Source organism: Plectropomus leopardus, chromosome 6 (genome assembly GCF_026936395.1).
Source record: "Plectropomus leopardus strain MGB_pleo_1.0 chromosome 6, ASM2693639v1, whole genome shotgun sequence".
Taxonomy (NCBI): Eukaryota; Metazoa; Chordata; class Actinopteri; order Perciformes; family Serranidae; genus Plectropomus; species Plectropomus leopardus.
The window spans coordinates 29,158,135-29,181,899 of record NC_142181.1 but is presented as its reverse complement, the minus strand read 5'-3'; the positions used below and the strand labels follow the sequence as shown (position 1 = coordinate 29,181,899).

The window sequence follows — 23,765 nt, the reverse complement described above, 5'->3', positions numbered from 1 at the left end:
TCTTGCAAAGGTCAGTGTTAGGATATTGCACATATTCATAAACTTGTTGATATTCAAGTCTTTCCATAATGTTTAAAAGTCAGTGTTTCTCCTTCCAATCAGAAATGTGGCCTTTTCTTTGGATGTGCATCTCTACCCCGCAGCTTTGCAAACTCAGCGCACAGAGTTAACTGTAAACAGGCAAGATGCCATGTGTCACAAACAAATTAAACCCAGGTGAGACCCACATTCTGAATGTGCTGTATACATCTCCAAAGGATGCTTCTAAAACCAGAATACAACTGGCATATCCCCCACGGAAAAAACTATATTTAGAATAAAGCCTAATCTGGAATATCAAAACGGATTATGCTGTGCCCAGATGAAATTGAGAATATTTTCATATTCAAGATAGAAGTGGATTCTTATTGTATATGTAAACATTCCCAATGTGTGCTTTCCAACTTTTAAGTGTGGACACTGATTAGAAGACGAAAGTGGGAAATATACTTTGAATTTCAATTCACAATAGCTTTTGCCATCTGGCTTACGTGTTATTTTTCTGTTCCACACATAACAATGCTACATGTTAACTCCCTCTACACTTTGCAAATAACACTCTGTACTGCTCTTTATTCGATGTCTTGTCAAGTATTGTAAGTCTTGTAACACTACATGAGTAACTTTGACCTAGAAATGTCAGTTGGCTTTTTTAATTAGGATGAAAATTTGACCTTAGGCCAGAAAACTTCAGACAATTATCTCAAGTAAAGCCATTCTCCTGTTTAGTTAATATGGTACTGAGTACTAAAGAAGAAAAATAATATCATTTTGGAGTTTTGGGTATACAATATTTCATGACTGACTGCTCAGGGAGCAGGAATCATTCGTAGTTACAGGTATTATGAAGCTCAGAGGTCTTGTAACAAGCTACATATGCCTGTTATCCCCCTATTTATCCTTATCCTCATGATTCTGTACATACATATATTGGGAAAGTAATCGTTTCCCATCTACTTGTATTCTGAAGAATAGGCCCCTTGAACTAAATCAGGTTTGTATCAAATCCAAACTGATGCTCAACTTCTGCATTCAATATCATTCTTATTGTTAAATGAAAAATCTGACACATCTTTAACACAGAAGTACATTTATTCAGGTCTTAATACATTAATATTGAACAAGTTACATATTCTTGATTGCAAATCACACAGCACAATTCCAATTTATTCCCGTATATAAGTTCAATGTAACAGATTTTATTTTAAATATGTAATGGGAACCCTTTCACTTGTCTCGAGGAGCACTTTGTTATAAAATGTAAGTAAAAGTGCAATGTCTTTCTACTCATAAAATTACAAAAAATTGGTCCAGAATCTGCTTTCTTAGCAGAATGTCACTGACAGACTAAATATTGTGTTTTCCATTTTAAAAATGCAAGATCTTTATATTTTTTCAGTAATTTGCTTTTTGATGCTATTTTCTAAAAACTGTAGCTAAATACAAGAAATACAACATTGTCAGTTTACAAAAGCTTAGCATATTAATCACTGCATCATCTATTTTCTAAATAAACTTCATTTTTTTTCCCATAGAACTATCTGGAACATAGAGTTTTGACAACAACGACACCATAATATCTCACAGCGCTATGTTACAATAAAATATCTCTGTCATAAGTTCAAAGAAAATGAAAATATAACAATAGCAACATAAAATTAAGGAATATAATGCATAGATTCAATCATTTAAAAATGTAGAGATATAATTTACTCAGTACAGCTCTTTTTACTTTTAGAGTGAATCCTGTGACACTGACTTCATGGATTCATTACAGTTTATCCTGACTTGAGTGACCGGCACAAATATATATAATTATGAATATATCACATGATAAAAATGCTAAATATATCACTTTGACTTCAAAGGCAAATTTGGCTATAGTACACTATGGCAAGTTTGGGTAAGAAAAGGCAACACCTGGCACCAAAGCCAAACAGCAGCTTCTTTGACGGCCTTTTGAAATGTTAAGAATTTAATTTTTATGCTCCCTGGCTTTCTTAAAAGGTCAGCAGTGTCAGATCATGTGCCATTGCTGATCTAGAGTATTCAAGTTTTAAATTTTGGTGTTTTAACTAAACACCAAACGTATTAACAAGCTTCCCCCTCTGGTTGAAGGTGAAGGACTTGAATAAAAAAGCTGCATACTCAAGAGTCTTTTACAACACATGATCAAGCACATGCTTATATATGTGGTTTCTGGATAAATCATGCAATACACAACAATGTCGAATAGGCAGTTTTCAGTTGTAGTTAGATCTATCAGCCACCAAATGAGTCGACTTCATCAGAAGCAGTCATGTTTTACAGACACCATCTTCACAAAGGTAGCCATGATCTTGCACACTATTTGTGACTGTGCATAATAAGTCACTGACAGGCTGACAAGCCCATTGTTAGTACAGTGGTGAGTGGGAAAAGCAAGTCAGAAAATGCAAATATACATGCTAGATATTTAACACTTAGTGGCACTTTTCAGGGGCAAAGTAATTAAAAAAAGACATGTTATTAAGAAGATGATTGAAGCTATCAAGTCACATGTTACCTTTATATCAAATGTTTAAAAAGACATTGAGATATGTAGAGGTAGGAGGGGCAGAGTGAAAGTGGAGTCTCACTGAAAGCAGTAAAGCTGATCCTGCTGACAGCTTCAGAGGGCTCTTCTGGACACAAAGGTACCAAACTGTACTAACTCTAATCAGTCACACTAACCTTCTGAGACAAATAGGAATATAATAAAAAAGTTCTGAAACTGGACAGAGGACAGGCTGGTTACTCACAGTGACTTTAATGACAATCTCTGGCAGGTCTTGGACTCAGCCTTGATGTAAAAACGACAAAAGCACTGAGAATATCTCATATCCACCAACGTCCCTTGACCTCGTAACATTCACAGAGCTGCAAAGCGTTGAGGAAACCCTAACAACCCTAAAGCAGAGAATTAGAAGTAAAGAATTCACTGTATTTTTCTACAAGACTGCTGGATTTGAGTATCTTCTGGACCGTAGACATATACAGTATATAAAAACCTTCAAGCCTGCAGTCGATATCTACTTTGTTAGGCACAATAAATAGGCCCCTGTGGTATTAAGGTTCAGAGTGACGAATGACTCAGAACAATTCTCATGTCTGAGTGCAGGTTACGCACCAGCATAAATCTATATTAACCACAAATAATTTAGGTCTCAAATATATACTAAATCTAGTAAACATCTAACACATCGTTTTAATATACATTCTTACTGTATGTACAAGCAATCATGAATTGTGTTACCATTTTACAGCCTGATTGAGTTGAATCCTCAAGCACAGATCTGTACATTCGACATGTGTTTCAAAGAATCCGATCCAGTTTTTTAACTTGAGCTTGTTTCTACTGCCTTGACTTCTGCTTCCGCTCTGTAAACACTATTTACAGTCTAAGAAAATACACCAAGAGGCCCGATTTTACAAACTGTATGACGACGCTATGTACATTCAGGCAACAACAGAGTGAGTTATTATGTAACATCATCCGAGGATCCCTTGAGAAGTCTCTCACTTTACATGATGTCAGTCCACAAACCCAAGAGCCAGATTATCTTCATAAGTCTTCTGCAGTGGTAATCAAATATCACTACACTATACATGCGAAAAGCTTGATTGTAGAAACAGTAAACATCATGGTGTGAGTTTGTGCACTCCTACAGATTGTGCTGCTGCTGATGAGATGTAGCTGGCAGTGTCACTTGCAAAAATTGCAGACACAACACAACTGTAAAGTATCTGTAACCTTGGTGAGTAAACCAGAGAGGTGTGTTTCAGTTTGGCTCTTATGTTAAGGCAAAAATGTTTGGCACTTAGTTTGTACAGAATATGTGATATTTCAAAAATAATTCTGTTTTCATCTTCACCAGTTCAGGGGCTCTAATGGAGATGCATCCTCAGCTCTTCACGACCTGTCTCAGTCTGCTGAAGTGGTCCGAAAAGTTCTTTTTGAAACAGAAATGTTGATGGTGAAGTTGGATTGAGGATTAAACATCCTAAAATACACTTTTTGTCTCAGATGAGTTCTGATTGTGCCTTTAAACAAAGAGCAACAGCACTACAGTCTCTACCCTGACACCCAGCTGTGTGTGGTGGTCTTCACTCCATGGGGGAAACCTTGTTGGGTCACCATTGGTTCAAAGTTGAAGTCCAGGGAGTCTCCGTCCATCAGAGTGTCATGGAGGACTGTCTCCATGTCAAACTCAAATTTCTCGATGGACATGTCATCCAGATCGCTCGGCAGCTTCTCCTGGTGTAAGGGCTGTGGCAGGCCTGGTCGGCCATATCCGTTGGTGTTGAGAGGGCAAAAGCCACCAGGCATGCCTCCCGCACTGAGGTGGCTGGAGAGACCATAAGGCATCTGCATGGGACTTTTGGCTGTAGGCAGACGCGTGGAGCCCCCGCTGTGGCTCAGGGACATGAGCAAGCGGCCATTCATGGCTGGTGACGTGGCCGGGGCTTGGCTGTGCACATTGTGGGGGTGAGTGTGAGAGAGACCATGCGGGTGACCGTTCCCTCCTCCCATGAGTTTAGCTGCATGCTGGCTACTGCTGTACGGTGGCAGCATGCAGCCTCCGCTGGACTGAGACACCACAGTTTCCACTGACGGCATGAGCTCTCCATGCTGGTCTGTATCTGACGTCAGCAGCTCCTTCAGAAGCCCCGCAGGGCAGCTGTACTGGCCCATACTGGGCCCGAAGCTGGGCTTGCTCTCCGGCAGCGTCTGCAGTGGCATGGACGACAGGCTGTTCATTCCTGCCTGGCCGTACACACATTTGCGGTACTCCTGCTGAGGCTGCGGAGCCATGCTGGGCGAGCTGTAAGTGGGGTAACCAGGGCTCGGCTGCATCATAGTTGACGGGGAGGACTGGGAAGAGCCAGGGGTCGTTGCCCCTCCTCCAACCTGAGAGTTGTTGGGTGAGAGCAAGTTCAGGTTGTCCAGAAGGTTCTCCATGACATTCTCAGAACTGTGTACCAGAGAGCCGGTCATCTCTGTGAGACTGGGCAGTGTGGCTGTCATCTTGGCCCCGGGGGCTCCCGGGTAGCCCATGTGCACGTCTGCTTCCCCGAGGTCATCCTCAGGCATGAAGGGTGAGAGGCGACCACTCAGAGTGCTGGCGTTGGAGCTGGTCCGAGGCCTGAAGCTGTTCCACGCATCAAAGTCGTCGTTGCTGTGGGAGTTGGGGCTGCCAGGCCACTTAGAATAGGAGCCTGGGCTGTCTGCGCCTCCGTCAGGGCCGGCCTGCAGGGACAGCTGTGGAGAGACAAGGAGACTCTCAGTGTACCAATAGACATACTGTATGTACCACAGACAGTCAGTGGAGCATATGTTTTTGGGCAGAAACCATTGACAATGAAACACATGGTTGGATGGTACCGAGAAAAAAAACAAATACAGAAGTATTCTTGCTAAATATGTGTCATTAATGTGATAATATCTCAAAATGGCTTTCAAAAGATCTTTGCAGACATGACTACTTTAAGAAAGAATAAAAAATAAGTAAGAAGTGTGGATATGCCTCTACCAAACACATAGAATCATTCTTGATTAATTTCCCTCACCTTTACTAGCCACTAAGTAAAGATAATTGTATTTGTTATAATTATAATGCTTCCTTTAAAGCCAAGAAAAGAGCAATTGAAGCTTAAATATGACTAAAATCCTATATGATGTCTTGTGTTTTAATTGACGATTTAATCATTAAGAATAATTATAATTTGTGAAAAAAATATCAAAACACTATGAAAAATCAGTTTAATAGTTTTGACAGAACGTTGAGATAAAAGAAAAATCTTGGCATGGTTTTAACATGAATTACCTGCAGTGTCTAAGCACAAATCATGAGCTGGAATCTTTATTGTTTATTTATTTATTTATTTTTTTTTACCTTTTTCTTAGCTGCTCTTCCTCTGCTCTTGGTGAACTTGCTGTTGTTGTCCATGGAGGCCGCCCTGCGTCGCGGGGACTTTCCGCTCTTCCCGCCCTCCGGGTTTAGCATCCACCATGAGCTCTTCCCCGTCCCCTCATTCTGGACGCGGATAAAGCGGCTGTGCAGCGACAGGTTGTGTCTAATGGAGTTCTGGAGGAGAGGGAGACAGAGAGATGCTGGGTGAGGAGTGGACAAACAGAGAGATTTGTGTTTGCCCTTTTCATGAAACGCCACAGATCTGCTTTAGCATATAAGTGCAAATCCATCCGTACAGGTGGTTCTCTTTTAAAAGCACATCTTGCCTGACAGCTGACTTGCAGAGTAGAAAGGGGAGATTTTAAGGTCACTCAACAATTTAATGCTATGTGCAATTCAAAGAAACACATGTGCACACACACACACACACACACACACACACACACACACACACACACACACACACACACACACACCAGATGTCAATAAGTTTAGCCATGAGCAACACATCCTGAAGACAGCAAGGATTAAACTGCAGCTACTCTTATCGTCAAGTACACTGTACATGCAGGCCTTTATTTCCTTTACAAAAACTGAGGGGCTCGCTGTAAAACACCATTATAGCAACACTTACATTCCACCTGACTGTGTGTCTTGTCTGAACCAGCACAGAATCAAAGGGAGGAAACAGACTAATCTTTCCTCCTTACAGATACATTAATACAACACTCTAACGTTGCTTAGTGACATCCCCAGTGGAAAAACTAATTTTTGTGCAGGAAGCTAGTGAAGCATTATTAAAACACGGCAAACAAGAGCGACAATATTGAGTAAATGTCTGCTGAGCAAACCACAGAAAGTGAGACACCATCTCTGGCCTACTTAACTGGAATCACTACTGTATCCAGACACTTCATTTGCTTTTTAGTCTGTTATGATTTTCAAACTCTAAATCAGCCCCAAACTGTTAGTGAAGTGACCATTTACCCCCAGAGAATAATTTAAACGCTGGCTCTGTAGTTTTTCTGTGTCCAGGCCACAACATGAAGTAATGAGCCTTGGCCAGACATTACTGTGCATGCGTAAAGCTGGTTGTTTTGGAAGAAAAGGCTGGAACTCCCGGCGCACACACACTCATGCAGAGCTTAGCGTGCATCGTGGCTAACGTCATCAAGCCTGTTCCTGCTGTGAGTCACTGCTTCACATCTGGTTCACAGTCTGCCCTCTGCTCTGCCTTCACCTCGGCTTCTCCTCATCTCTACCATCTCCTCTCATTCGGCACTCTGAAATCTCGTCCCACTTCAACCCACAGATGTTGATTCATTTCTCGACTAAATAATCAACGATTTGTTTAGTTTATAAATTTGAAAAACCGTGAAAATGCTTGTCACATTTTTCCATAGCCCAAAGTAATGTTTGCAAACTGCTTGTTTTCTTCCAACATCTTATATTAATATGAAACAGAGAAAACTACTTGCATTTGAAAAGCTACAAATGGCAATATCTGATATTTTTTATCTAATAATTGACTTTTGAGATTAATAGGGCATTCCAGCTATTGAGTGTTGCACTTCCATAAAGGTGGTAGACTTGCAAGAGACAAATTTAAAAAAGAAGAAGAAGAAGAAGAGATATTCTGACTTTTGGTCAAGCTCTTAAAACACTGGATCCTGCATTTCCCATAAGGGCAGTGACACACCAAACCGACGGTCGGCTGTTCGCCCAAGTTGGGCCAATAACAAACGAGTGTCCCGCATTGTTGGCCGTAGTCAACCCTCGCTGAACCTCGTCTGAGTTTTTTCCATTGATTGAGCATATTGAATCAGCGGTAGTGGCCGTGGAGCCCTTTGCTGAATGAAGTCATGCTGATTGGCCGTTTAGCTCAGCACATGAGAAGAGAAATGGAAGGGAGCAATGTAAACAAACAGCTAAAGTTAAAAGGGAGGGAGGTAGAAACAAACTTGTTACATGAGGTAAGACAGTTTTTCTTCAACCACTGAGCTCTTCACATAGACATTTCATGATGGTTTGTGTCTTTGTTCATCGGTGCACAGTAAATATCTTTTGTTCTTTCAATATTGGGTTATGTTGTTATTGTGCATGTGGTCTTTATTAGTTTCTCAGTTTTTAAATGACTGATACAGACGACCGCTGTCTGCTGGCATGAAGGGGTATCTCCTCTCATGCACGAGCAGAACATATGTACATGTTGGCCATCGGTTTGGTGTGATCCTGTGCAACTTTTGGCCGAGACACAGCAACATGAGGCAACACAGCAGAGGGCTTTCATCACTGCTAGTTCGCCAATGTCGGTTTGGTGTCGCGGCCTTTATGCACTTCGATATCATCTTTCATTAGACCTTCCATGTCTTCATCTTTCAAAGTACACAATTCCAATTTGTCACAAAGTCTCAAGCTCAAACTGAGATAACCCCGATGACATCACAATGACACCATCAGGGTTATCTTTTCAAACTTTGGAAAGGTCCTTCCACAGCAACAAGAGTTCCCTTTAATCGATTAACAGAATTGTTGCTGACTAATTCTCAGACAATCAACTGATCAATCAAATGACTACTCCACTTTCCTTGAGGACTTCAGGTGATAGGGCACATGGGGGCCCGCCTGAACACCGGCCCTTCACAAATTAATGTAATTCTGAATCAAATGACCCAATGGACTTAGCCAATAGTCTCAGTCTAGTTTGCATGAAGTGAGGGATGTGACAGCCCTTTCCTGATTAGCCTAGCAAATGCTTTTCAACCCCCACCTCCCTCCTCCTCCTCGTGCACATCGGTAGCTATGACAAAATGCAAGGAGTAAAGTCTGGTCATGAGCCTCTCTTTCCCATGACCGCTAAGAGTGCTGGTAATTTCAGCTGTGCTGCAACAAGGAATGACTGCAATGTGAGCGCAGACGCCGGGATGTCCTGTTACAGCCTTATATCTTCCTGATGACAGGAAGGAGAAACTCATTGCTAAAGTCACCACTTCAGAGGCTCTGGTTTCTATTTTGGCTGACGTCACAGTAAATGCACACAGTATTGTGACGATAGAGAACTTTAAAAAAAAAAAAACAGTTTAAAAGTCTTGATGCAATACAGGGAGTACAAGTGAAGGGTCATAAAAAAGTCCTCTGATGGGAAATACCAGAACTCGGCAGAACTCGGAGTACTGTGTGGGGAGTGTGGCTGAGGGTGTCTGGTGGAGCCAATGGAAAAGCCTCGTCTCCCACTGTGTGTGTGTGAGAGACAGCGAGAGGGAGAGAGAGAGAGAGAGAGAGAGAGAGAGCGAGAGCGACAGAGAGAGAGCAAGAGCGAGAGAGAGAGAGAGAGAGAGAGAGCGAGAGCGAAAGAGAGAGAGAGTGCCAGCGCATGTATTTAGTGCAGTGGCAGTAGGACAAACAGCAGCACGGTATGGTTTTGATTTTGCTGCGCTCTCCACTAAGGCCAGTGATATTGTGGTTTGAAAACACACGCGATTTGGGATGAAAACACGCACATTACCACACACGAACACACACACACATACACAAACATGCATATATATATATATAAATCTATGACAGAGCTTGCTACATTTGTGAATGTAGCTATATATATATATATATATATATATATATATATATATATATATATATATATTTACAAATGAAGAGTTTCTTTTGGATCCTGTGGCTGTATGTGACACCATTTTATCTCTGGCCGCAGTACACAGGAATCTTAACATTCCAGCTAATCACTGTGTGCAAAGTTCAATCGTAATCAGAGCCAACCTGTTAGTATCTCTTAGGAAACAGTAAAGGCAGGATTCCCAGCCCAGCAGCCATCACAATAAACATTCCTCTGCAAGGTTACAAAACCCACAATTTCACAGAACTGAACTCTGATAACTGTCACTCGAGGACGGCCCTATCTTGTGTTGATTTAGAGAAAAAGGCAATGACACATCCCATTTCAAAAGTGTTTTTTTTGTTTCTTTCCACGAAAAAATGCAACAAAAAGATGGAGACTATTTTGGCAAAGCCTGCAAAATAAATAACACATATTATATAGTTAATGTGAATAAAAACCTTTGTGTTGCACTGAGGAATGTAATCATAATAAATGTTGTGTAAAAAGGCAGTAACCTGGCATTACTGTATCTCAGAAGGCTGGCTTGTGTAACCAGAGATAATAAAAACACTTTTCTCTCTTCTGCCCAAACCCACCTTCGTTCTCTGAGTCAACAGAACAGAGCGGCGCTGGCAAAACACGAGGAAGTGACCACATGAAAGAGGACTGTGACAGGAAACAGAGCTGACTTCCTGCCTCACAGGAAACGTGGCAGTCGTGAGGTAGAGAAAAAGGCATGGAATGCGGAGCCACAGCACTGTGAGTCAAGTGGACACCGCAAATTTAGCTTTTGCCCCATCCTCGGATACCCACCCCCCCAACTTCCAGAGAGTTTAAGTTTAGCAACAGGCACTAATCCATGATGTCACACTATATTTATTAGATGAAAGCAATGCTCACTTTGTCGTGTGACTGCTGAGACTGAATTGCATGAATGAATACGTCATGACTCAACAAATGGCTGCAGTATGGATGGCTTGGTTGCATGAGCGTGTATATATGTGTGTGTGTGTGTGTGTGTGTGTGTGTGTGTGTGTGTGTGTGTGTGTGTGTGAGAGAGAGAGAGAGAGAGAGAGAGAGAGCGATAGAGAATGTGTTTTGAGTGTAGGCTATTTAAGAAAGAGAGAAGGAAGGATTGTGTGTGACAGAGTGGGCAAGGATCAGTAAAGAACACACTGTGCTGGTTTAAACTCCCTCACTGGCAGCACTACTGAAAGGCCACAGTGTTCACTACATCACCCTCTCCTCCTCTCCTTCCTTCCCGCCCTCTCTTTATTTCATGTCTCCTTCTACTCTGTTTAACTCCTCTCACCTCATTCCTTCTCTCTTCATCTTCTCTCTTCTAGTTGTCTCCTTTGTCTTTTCCTCTCCTTTATCTTGTTTCCTTCCTTCTCTCTTCGCTCCTCTCCCTCTCTCCTACCCTCCAACTCCCAAAACTCCTCATCTTGTGTCCTTCTCCTTTTCATCTTGTTTTTTTTTTCTTTTCCTCTCCTCATAGTGTTTCTTTTCTTTTCACTTCTCCTCTCCTCTGTTTTCCTTCCTATCTTCTTTCACCTCTCCTCTCCTCCTTACTCCTGCAGACAGTAGTAACTACCTGCACAAAAACGGAGACAGACAGCTGCTGGCACACTGACCGAGGTGCTGACGCTCTCAGAGCTGCTCAAATGTCAACTCGCCTAATGAAAAAATCCCCAGAAGAGTGCGGCACTACCTACTTGCAGGGCTGCTTTGAATCAAGTGAAGCCACAAGTGAAACCTCAGCTGCAAAGCCTGTACAGCTACAGGTATGAAGCATCTGCAGCAGCGCTCCCTCGTCACAGACTGAAAGCGTGCAGGAGGTACGAACTCACACGCCAGCAGTTCTTTTAGAAGTTTCACACACATTTACCCGAGATATGGAACTGATGAAAGTGAAAAAAATGTGGTTTCCCTGAGCTATTTCCACTGAACTCATTAGAGAAACGGTGCTGTCCTGAACAGGCTTTTTCACCTTTCGTTCCCCATGTTTCAAACTCAGCAGTAGGTATGTTCTTGCACCCTAACTAGCCATTTTCTGTGTAATGTCTGCGGCGACCTATAGAGTATGTAGTGCACCATTTCAAACCGCCAAAGTAAGTAGCCCTAAAGCCGTAGCTTGGTCATGTCTGGAGCTTTGTGCTGAGTCTGGCTGAGTTAGAGCAGTGCGGTTAAGACAGAAAATGTGTAAACCTGTTATTAGCCTAACACCAGCTCAGCAGGTCTGGCCGCTTAACAACAGCACAGGCCTGAGCACACAGCTCCAGGTGAGATGGCGGGGCGACAAGTGACGGGGAACTACCACTTGTTAGGATCTCAAAGTCATCAAAAGATACACTCCTGGCAGGTTTTTCCCCTTCATGTCAGACACACTGTTGTGTGATCAAGCACGCGATTACGGCTGATTCCATTAGATTATGAAATCAGGTTAGCTCAAGGTGGTGTATTGTGGTAAACTGGCCTCAGACGCTGATCAAAGTGATAACACATGAGCATGAGATGAGTGGCAATGGTTATTTTTATAGAGTCAGTTCTTGGCTAAACGTACTGTGAGTCGATCCAACTTCAAATCGTTTTTTGGAAACACATTTCTAAACCAAATTACCTCAAACAGCCATAAATCAAAATTGATTTGTTTTTGGGGAGAATTTTTTATTTTATTTTGTGGAGGATTTCTGCCTGACTGTTTAATGGTGGGGATTTATGATTTATTGGACATAAATGATCCATAAAGACCAGATCAAAAGACTTGGATTGCACCTTAATTTGCTGCGTCAAAGTATATTAAGTCATTGGTGTAATAGTTCAAACTGGTGTATGGCAGCTCTACAGTATTTATCTCCAGGGTGATCATTTTAGTGTTGTGATCAGGCTGCAACCTCTGAGGCTGAGAAGTGACGATAAAAGTGCCAAAAACTGCAGCTCCTTGAATGACCACTAGAGGCTGGCTCCAAAAGAGGGTCAATCCCCATAGAGCTCTATTTTAAAATGCCCAACTTTAAAGCAAAACTAAGCATGATTACAACCTGGCTCAAAAAACGTTTTTGGACTCAACAGATCATTTTAACGTCTGTAAAAACTGTACATTGGGTTATTATTATTATTTTATTGCATTTGATTAAGGCCCAGACACATGGCTTTTTAAAGTCCAGGCCCCTTGAATATCTGTACAGCCTATGAGTCAGCTCCACCCTTCACTCATATACAGCTCCAATCTCTTGTCCAAATATGGTCACTTCTGGTTCCAAACAACTAAGATGGCGCAGCCAAAATGCCAAAATTGAGGCTGCAAAATGGCAGTCCACAAAGCAATGGTTGATGCCATCATAGCCACATCTATACATGAAAGGAAAAGAAGCTGTTACAGTCTGGGCGTACTGATCTTCAGACAGCTCTCTCTCTCTCTCTCTCTCACACACACACACACACACACACACACACACACACACACACACATACACACACACACAGAAAATTAAGCATTACAACTTTGCATTGCCACAGTCACAAAGTAATCTCAACAGCCTGCGCTGACTTCATGTGTTTGCAGTTTGATAAGTTATCATCAGCACCAACATTGGACTGGCTAGTGATAATCATTGACCTATTTACTAAAGTCAATACAGCAATGATCATAAAAGGTTGTGGAACTAAAAAGCAGAGCACAGGAAATGTAAAGCTGTGACCCTTAATGCCACAGCTTTCATTAAAACAGCCTGGGAAAAGGAAATGAGTGTTGTCATTAATGTTGTGTAGCAGCGAGCAACACAGCACAGCGCCTCAGGTTCGACTGAGCGGGAACATATAAATGTGTCACTGTTAGCCGTGATATAAAAATAGGTCTGTTCGGCCACAATCTCTGTTTTTAAAAACATCCCCAGATTAAAAATGGAAGCTGACCCTAGGACATGGTTTGAACCAGAAATAGATCATTTCTGCCCTCTCCCTCCATCCCGTCCCCCTTCCTAAGACTTCTATCCCTCCCTTGTCCTTTTCACGTGCTCCTCTGGGAAACATGCATGTCCACTAGTGGCCACAACTGATCGCACACTCGTGTTGCAGCAAAAAAGGTCTCTTTCTCAACCGCTGACGTGAACTTCCAATTATTCAATTTGGCAGAGTGAGGGGAGAGTGGAGGCCTGGGACAAGGAGCGCTCAGTGTGAAGCTCCTTAAATTCCCTTAAATTCATTTTAGAGGTCTAGATGAGCCCAAGTAGCAATCTATGACTTCCAGGAAAGAAGATTTTCAAAATGGTCATTGTGAGATGCTGAGTTATATGACCATCATAAAGCGCAGATGGAAAGGCAGAAAACGCAAGTCATGCAGAGGCAAATCTGTCTGCAAATGTATTTACTGACGGCCTCTTGGCAGGATCTCCCTTTCACAATCCTCTGCAAGGAATCTGAGTGCAACCGACCGCCCTCCCCCAATACACACACACACACACACACACACACACACACACACACACACACACACACACACACACACACACACACATATACACAGAGCTGACCTTGGAAGCCTGAGAGGATGATGACTGGTAAAGCTTAAGATTGATCGGTCTTACAATCGCTGCAGACACATGATAAATAGTCTGTGAGCGGTTTTGCGCTTACGGTGAGAAGCAGCAAAGCCACTGACACTCTGGGATCTTTCATCGCCGTATGATAGTGTGAGACGAGTGGTGGAGTGGAGGGGCTATTAGCGAACTTCCTGCTGCATTGTATCCGCACAGGAAGAGCTGGTCGTTCCTGATACTGATCCCACCGATGCCTCTGGTTTCTATGTAAAATGCTGCAGAATAAGGCCCCGGTATGTGAACTGCAAGGGACCAGCTGAAGCAAACAGTGGGTTCAAGAGGCACTACTTCCTAATCAAAACTGTGCAGTCTGACTGGGCAAAACAAGAGGAAAAAGGAAAGAGGGGGCCCTTGTCCAGGTAGGCTTTTCCAGCAGGATTACAATGGCGGATAAAGCTCTTACTGTACATTTTAGAAACAGTTCCCCACTTATGATTTGACCTCTTTATGGATCCAAACAAACACAACTTGGTCAGAAAATAATAAATCATTGGTAATTTCCTCTGCTTTGGCCATGTTTGACATTAGAACAAATTGCTCCAAAAGAAAACTTAGCTGAATAAGCGAGTGAGTGACCACCTTTAAACATAAATTACCTGATCAACAAGTCAAACAGTCAAAAAGGTTGTTGATAGAGAAATCAAGGCTGAACTTTTTGTGTTTGTTGGCTATAATCTTCTCAGTTTAATCTGGTTTTTCGTTCTTTCATGCTTTTATTTCACCAGACCAATAAGAAAAGGATGACAAGTTGCCCAGGAGGATGATGATGATGATGATGCAGGAGAAATATTTGTACCAGTGGTAAGCTATCAAGTAATTTTGAAAAAAAAAAAAATCAAATTCATGTTTGCTGATAGCCTCTCTCAGTAAAGTGATTAATTATTATTCCCAATTAGTTTTCTTTATTTCTCATGCAGATTGGCGTCAAACTGACATTTGTATATTCATTATATGAATATAAAGTATTTACTGAACTTTATTAAAGTACAGTACAACTGTAGGGCCCGCTCAAAGGGACATTGCAAGACTGGACATTATCAGTCCACTTGATAGGGGCGAATTCAACCACAGGTGCTTTCCCCCTAAACAATTTCTGTCTGCATCACTAGCAGCCATCTCGTTGTTTGCGACAACACAAGATAGCCAGAGGGACACTAAGTTTCACTGCTGCATCTCTTTGGCCCATTTTTGGCTGCTTGTCATAAACTTTGAAGAGACTACATTTTTCATTGAGAGAAAATCTCTCTTTTTCCCGCTGAAGTCAGTGTGCATAAAGCACCACCCTCAGGAAACCAGCCTGAAGCAGAGGGATCACAGGGGGGCTAGGGATCATCACAGAGTAAAAAAAAGAAAAGAAAAATTAAAAAGAAAACGAAATAAAAAAAATAATTCTTGTACGAAAAGACCCCAAATTTACTCCGTAAGTGGATAACTTAATTACTATATGCAAATTATTTTAACAGCATTTTTATAGGAACTTAGGAAGTATTCTTGGTAATCTTCTTTTATTCATATAGAAACTCAGAAATTTATTTTGATCTGTGAATAGTTAAAGCTAAAAACTAAGGGAAATTAAATATATTTTTATTTTATAAAATGGTCAAGTTGTCCATTTAAATTTGCATTTAGCTGCTCTAAAGGAGAGCTTTTAAAGATTAAGAAATGTTTACTTTATTGCCTCATTTTGTAAATTTCTGTAACACAGCAAACTGTTATTAAAAAATAATTAAATAAATGCCTGAACTTTAATGAACTTAGACTGTTTCATTGCTTTAACTTCAGCTATAGCTCTAGGATGAGTTTACATGCTGAGCTCTCTCTTGTGCTTGCTGATTTCCTGACTCAGACTTAAGCAGCATGCAGCTCATGTGTACAGACAGGGACTGGGTTGTGCTGGCTAAGCTTACCATGCTGAAATATGTGCATGTGTTGCTATGTGCAACACAATGTGAGTCTGTAAATGCACAGAGCTGTGTCTGTGGAGCGGGGATATTTTTCACCTCTGATCAGCAGAGCGGCTGGGCTGGGCCGCTGCCTGCTCCGCCTGGATAAAGATGCAGTGTGTGGACCACGGCTGGGTGCCTGTGTGGCAGCCTGCGTTCACAGGCCTGACCCACCACGGGAGGGAGGGTGGAGGGAGTGTTTGAGGGGTTATATTTATACGCCTGTTACCCCAGTTCAACCTGGCAAACACGGGGATATCCCCGAGCTGTTTTTATGGCTAGATCTTGATTCCAATAAATCCCCTTTTAGTTACAGAGTTGAAAGAATTTCTCATTGGTACACTTCCTACATTTGTTTTATTACACCATAAAGCACTAATAACAGCACTTCAAAACTTTCTTCATGAAAAAAGGCTGTATACCAACATTTTTTTAAAGGAGTACAAATGGAAAAATGGAAGAAAAATGGCCACCCAGACTGTTTGAATACAGTTTTCTAAAAAGTGTAGCTCTTAATCACTGCAGTGATCCCCGCTGAGCACCAAAAATATCACCAAATTTAAAACCTGACATCACTTGCAAGTTTGCACTTGAATAAGAGGGCACATACTGTCAATAATGTTCCCAAATTAGAGAATGATACTAATGCCATGGCCTGAGTCTAAAGTCATAATTAACCATGATGTTTCAAGAAAAAAAAGATTTCCTAAAAAAAGACATGTCCTTGGCTTTTTCTTGTCCTTTTAACTCTCCTTTTAACTGTCCCTAGATATGCACAATGTCTATAAAGCAGTCTGTACATCGGAACATTGGGCTACTTGCCAATTCTAAAACTAGCATCCTCATGCTTTGCTTTAAAAAAAATTGTTTTAATAAAAAAAACAACATTGTGAGACCTAGAGGAGCCATTATAATCCTTTTATTGCAAAATAGCTTTTTTTCATGGGCTCATTATGAAAAGGAAATAAGAGTGACACATCACAAAATAAATGTATCTCTGAAGCTCACAGGAAGAGCGCTCTGGGATTTCATTCAAATGTTTTAACAGAAACTGATGACTAGATTTTGGCTCTTTTTCATTTTCATCGCTATCTTAATAAGATATGTTCATGTGTTTTCAAATGCAAATACAGTTTGTTTATTAGAAATATATTGTTTTATTTAACACTTGTGTATATATGTTGTTTTTTAAATTATCACCTGTTATTTGTCTTATTGCTATTAAACCACTGCCATCAAAACATGGGCTATTCAATATATTGTAAGCGTGTTGCCATGCTAAATAAATCTTTTGGGAACAGTTTTATTGTGCTACTATGTGTTCATTTTCGTGGTGGGAAGAAGTCTAGGGATCACATGGTACAAAAAGGTGCTATTATGTTTAATTTGGAGCTAGCAGTTTGAGGTGTCTGATTCAAGAAATGCTGCCTACTCAATAATAATACGTATCGGTCGTGGTGAGGGCTCACACATTTGTGAGGGACAGTAGATAGCAAATGTGACATTAAACCAGAGCACAAAGACCACGACTTGGCATCCCAGTGAGAGAGGCCATTATCAAAGCTGGCTGCAGTACAGGTCAGGACAGAAGCCATACGTGAGTAAACCAAAGCCTCACTCCAGCATTTACTTTGGCTCTATTCAACTGACGTTCACACAGTCTCATTTAGCTGAGTACCACAATATCTCAATTTGAGACTTCTGAGAATTTGAAACGATGATTTGGACAAATAATGAGCAAGAATACTGATTCATTTCATTTCCCAGCTCTGATAGGAGATAAGCAGAAGAATGACCAAAAATGACAGAAACACTGGAAGAGGAAGATGCTACAGAATCTGGTGTCGTGCTCAGCTTCTCAGTGGTGCTTCCTCTGCGGATGACATCACTATCCTGGTGCTGCATACCTTGTGCTGCTTTCAGAGCACCCACTTCCTGTCAGCCATGAAATGTACATCTCTTTAAAGGGACAGAAGCAAGTGGGGGAAGAGAGAAGTCATAGATTCTAGAGAAAGGATAATTCATGCAATCACGGCGGCCAGCTACATGTCCCGAAACTGTCAGAACTAATATACTAGACAGATAATGGCAATAACTGTGCTTATTCCAGTCACCATGTGCAACTTTAAATAAATTCGTTTTCCTGAGATCATAAGATTCTGATTATTTTTTCTTTCAAGTCAAGACAAAGAGAGAGACAGAGAGAGAGAAAGAGAGAGAGAGAGAGCATGTGAGTATCATATCTCACATGCAAAAATGAAACCACAAGATGACAAAGAAAACTTTTTTTAAATAAATTTCTCAGCTTTTGGTTAGAGTCTGTGAAATAATTATTACATAGCTGGATTAATCTGAATACAAATCCAAACGGCAGTGTCTTTAAACAATGAGAATAATGATTCTGGGTTCTTTAGATGACGACATAAAAGCCAGTGTCGTCAACAGATCAAAATTCCTTTTTACTCTGGTGTCTCCTTCATCAATTACTTCAACCAAGACATGAATGATTCATTGAGAGAAAAATGAGTCCACATGTGGTTACACGTCTAATCTGCCTGACTGGCACTGCGGCATTTCCAGGAATCCAATGCAGGAACCCTGAGTGGAAACTAAAGATGTTGCCCTCAAATTGTAAAGCAAATCTGTCCTCAAAAATATTACATCAGTGCTTAGCAGTGCCCCGGATACGCATAAATTCTTCCAGGAAAATTACGGTGATAAAATACAAGCAGGCTTAGCGCTTGCTTTGGAAATTATAAACAGAAATCTGTTTTGGATGTGATGTTTTGGTTTTAGTCTATAAGCTATGTGCTAGTAGAAGCTAATATGAAGTGAAACCTCACTGCTGGTAACCTCTCCTCTCCCAGGGAGGTGTTTCTCTTAAAAACACTATATCGGCCAAGAGCCTCGCTATACAATACAGACAATAGTGCTGCATTGTTGCAACACCGATGCAAACCTAAAGCGAACATACCTGAGGGTGGTTCTGTCACACCGTTTTGCACTGAGACCTGAAACAAACTATTAGTTCCCATGACAACAAAAGCGGGGAACCTGCTGTCTGACACACTAACAGTACTTCTGATTAAAGTGTGCATTTAAATTTCCACCCTTGCCAGTCAGCTACACAGCTTCTGTGAGCGTTCATGTATGTGAACACAATCACACATGCCTGAATGCATGTGCGATTGTGTGATAATGCCCGGCCAGTCTGACAGGCACCGTGCATAATCGCTTTAGGGCGGGAATTGCACAACAATGTGGGTCTGGGTAATGCCTGTGGTTTGGGGCCCTCAGCAGTGAGCAGTCCTGTAAAAAGTGTTGCTCTACTCACTCCCTGTGTGTTTGCACACACACACACACACACACACACACACACACACACACACACACACACACACACACACACACACACACACACAAACTATGAGAAATCAATGGGAAACCCTGTGTAAAGAAGTGCTGAGGGCTTTCACTTCTCATCTGAATGGTGAAATTATTCAACATCCTTACAGCGGTTCCTCTTCTCACACTGTAAAACAATGCAGAGGTCTTCCTGTTAACCCCACAGGACATTTTCCCAAATTTTCTGACTGATGAGAAGTTGTGGCGGCAGAAAGAGCAGCAGCACACTCTGTGAGACAAACATCCATGCCTGGGCAAACCCTCTGCCAAAACACACGGTCACGTGATCTTGGCCTGCTACTACCAAACCTGCACTGAGAAAAACAAAACAATATGACTCATCCCAAATGACTGTTTACCTGACCACGCTGCTGGATGTCAACTTTGTTTTTTTTAAGGCTCCAGAGTAAAGCAGCCTGAGTGGGCATCTTTCCTCTGTCCTGCTCACTGAGCTTCTCCTCTCTGCTGGGATCTTTTTGTACATCACTTCCACTCTCTGTGCAGTAACTGGACTCCACACTCACTGAATGATCTGTCCGCTGGTCCACTGCCAGATAAAGAAAGAACTGACAAAACAAAACTCTGGCAGGAGTGCCGCTGGGTTATGTGATGCCAGTGTCTGAGGTGGGTGGAAACACCCGTGTACACATTTGACATGATTTGTTTGAATTCACGAAATGAAAGGGGCACTTTACTGGGATTTTCCTGGGTCCTTTCCAGCGCGATAAAGGCTCCCAAAGTCTGAAGTTACCAGCTGCAGCAACAGCTGTGCCACTAACTGAGGCTGAAATGATCACTTATGGTTTAGTTAGCAATTTCTCCTCAGCTCAGTAAACAGATAGTTTTAGTAGATCATGCTCAAATTAAGTGGTTAACATAACTTTCATCAGTTTTAGAAAACTGGTTCAAAGTTGGTAGCTTTCATTGAGCTCTAAATCTCCTACGAATCCAACTACAAAAACTGGAGTTTCATTGAAATATTATTCATATCTAAATCTACACGAAAGGATTTCAGAAAGATCCAAATCAACAGCTGTATAATAGAACCAAATTTTCTTTTTCTGCACTGACAAGCACTGAAACTCATTACACAATGTTTCTAACAATCATACATTTTAATATGAAAGATGTTTTTTTTCAGCTGTCAAAAGTTTCTCATTGGTGGCTCGGATTGATGCAAGAAAGTTCTTCTTGACGCAGAAAAAAACCTTGACTAACTTCTGTTGGACATCAAAAAGCAAATCAACCCCTGTAGACACAATTTGGTTTTGTTCTATGGAGTAACAGAAATTATTGCCACCTTAATGTAAAACTTGCACATTACCTCAGTTCTGCATATTTCTGGAATATTTCAGTGAAGAAACTCATTGTGTTTGCAACTCAGCATAGCAATGACCCAACTGAATCTGAAGCCTCTTTGACTCAAACAGACATGAACCCGTGTGTGTGGTATGTGTCTGACAGCTTCTGTCATTGCCCGATGGCTTTGTCCCATAGCACTCTGGGCATACTGTTACTGTGAAACAATGACCCAGACTGCGCCAGCAAGTGGAATCAACTGTCAATACTCATTTGAGGTTGAAGTGATGTGACTTCATAGCTACAGAATGCAAAGATCCATAAATAAACACATGTGTACCACACACAGACATAAACACCATTTGATATCCCTGCTGTGCCACACTGACCTGCTTTCTTTTTTATTTCAGTCTGTTGAGGTTTGAGTCATTAATATCCCAAAATGTTTCTCTGTAGAAGACAGACAACAACAGAGAGTGCTAACGCCGGCGCTGAGACATAAACAAATGTGGAGCAGGACAGAAGGACAACACGAGGTTGTGAAATAATCTGTGGGGAGGCTTCACACTGTTGCCCAATCAAATCAGTGTGTATGAGCACAGTTACATGTCTTTGAATGTGACAATATGTTTTACTCATCTGCATTACATTTTTTTCCATGCTGTTCCCAAAAACACCTGAACGACTTGATCTTAGTATGCTGAAATAGTCAGTTCAGCAGAACACTTTGACCAATAAGCCATTCATCCAAAAAAAAAGATATTCACTGGTTCTTAACTAGTCTTTTAGTTTTTGAACTTTTTGACATAATCGACTCAAAAATTTATGGAATAAACAATCAACAACAGTCAACTGATCATGAAAATAATCATTACTGCAGTGCTGGCAGGACGTCTTACACAGCAGGTGATGTAGGAATTTATTAATTGATAAAATATGACATAAATATTCCTGTTTTCATTTCCTATTTTATTTACCTTTGTATTAAACCCTGTTTACTTTCCTATTTAATTTTCTATTTAATTTATGTTTTATGAAATTTTGAATGTATTTATTTTCAATTTTTAAATGTATTCATTTATTTTTAATGCATTTTTGTATTATGTTTCCTTTTATTTCCCTAACTGATTCATTTTTGTATTATTTTCTTCACACATTTCTTCTTCATTATGCAAATGAGGGGACGATCATTCAAAGTGTGCTATGGCGTCGACATTTTGTCTATTAGCTGATCAACATCAGAGAGCATAAACTGACTACGTTCATAAATACTCAGCTGCTATTTAACACCAGTAGAGTGCCAGTTATGGTGATTCAACACATCAAAGCTCTAAGCGGTATGGAAAGCGAAGATGCAGGCAGTTGTGAGGAGATACTGGATTAAAATCAGCTGGGAAGAGAAGGAAAGTCAGAATATCACGCCACAATAAGAAAGATATAAAAGCCTGTGCAGGAATGTTCCCTGTGTCGGCCTGTCTGTCTGTCTGCCATCGTGTCTGTGCATCTGCCAGCAGCAGGGCTTTAATTATGAGGCCCAGGTTTATGTGCACATGCACACACACACACACACACACACACACACACAAATACACACACAGGAGACTAGCGTCCCACATATCTCTAACACAGTGCCTCACAGTTCCGCTGACTAACCAGTGGCACCAGACTTTGGCCTGCGGCTCCCTGATTCCAGTAAATGTCTTGTTATGCAACTCCTAACAAGTGTCACCCAGTCTGAACTTCGAGCATTCTGGGTCTCTGCTCCTCTCTCTCTATCTGTCTTTATCTCTTAATTTTTCTCTGAAGACAGTAGCGGTTAGCTTCTCAGGGTTTGAAGGGGGGGGGGCAGTAACCCCTCACAACATTAAGTGTGCCCTGCTTTGTGCAGAGGCAGAAAACCAGGAATGGAGAGGCAGGCGGAGCAGGCAGGAAATGGGGAGGAGGGTGAGGAGAGCTCCTCCAGCTCTTTGCCTGAGAAACACAGCTGCCCCTCATGTCTTGGGGCAACGCCAAGGTTGGACTCCTCGACTGCCTCAGGGGGGTGAGAGGTGTGTGTATGTGTGTGTGTGGTGTGTGTTGAACCAGTACAAACAGGAGGACTGCTGTTCTGTCCTGCTCCCTGTCCTACTAATACACTTTCAGAGCCAAAAAAACACACAGTTTGTGATTGGTGACAAAGTACAGCCAGCTCTGTGCAGATTCGGGATAAGGACACCTTAATTCTTAGCTTCTGTATTTCTTTAAGCAGTATTCCTAAGGTGAATGCGAAAAAATATCTTAGATAACAGCAATTACAGACACTTCTGCATACTCACTCAAAAATAATCTGTTGGGAAAGTTAAATCATCTAAATTTAAAGCTAATGAGACAAAACAGGTGCACAATGCGACTCAAAGACATGACACTCAGTTAAAGTGAAAGTTGTTAGAATTACCTTAAATCTGATGTTTAAGTTGCCGAGCAACATATACTGCAACAAAACAACAGAAATCTGTCAAACTGCAGTGATTGTGCTACACTATTGAAACCAATGTGGCATCCATGTTGCTTCATTTTATCTATAATATTTTAAATTGCTATAATTTAACCTTTAGCTGAAAGATTGTTGCATAATATAGTTAACCCTTTGACACCTGGATCATCAGTTTTCTTGTGCTGCATTCAGATGCCTTTTACTAGCATTTAAACCTCTGAAACCTGAGAAAATTGGTTTAAAATTGGTGTGGTTTGGTATAAGCTCTTTCAAGAATGTGATTAAAAAAATGCTGCTAAAAAATTAGAAAAAGGTGACAAGGAAATCACCTGAAAATTAGCTAGGGGGTACTATCAAATAAATATCATAAAAAAGAATACTAGGGAAAATGCCCAGAAAACTATATATTTAAAATCATAATACAGACATAGAAAAAAATAATATTTTTTAGCACTATTTTGA

At 41.2% G+C, this 23,765-nt stretch overlaps 1 protein-coding gene across 1 annotated transcript in view; it reads right to left on the bottom strand.

The window, feature by feature from the left end:
• Positions 1 to 1,112: 1,112 nt before the first annotated feature.
• foxo1a (forkhead box O1 a) overlaps positions 1,113 to 23,765 on the bottom strand; it is a 29,242-nt gene continuing 6,589 nt past the window's right edge. The window contains exons 2-3 of the mRNA XM_042486281.2: positions 5,955 to 6,146; positions 1,113 to 5,320 (exon numbers count right to left, since the gene is read on the bottom strand). Coding sequence (XP_042342215.2) covers positions 4,133 to 5,320; positions 5,955 to 6,146 — 1,380 coding nt within the window. The 3' untranslated portion in view covers positions 1,113 to 4,132. The remainder of the gene's footprint in view (positions 5,321 to 5,954; positions 6,147 to 23,765) is intronic.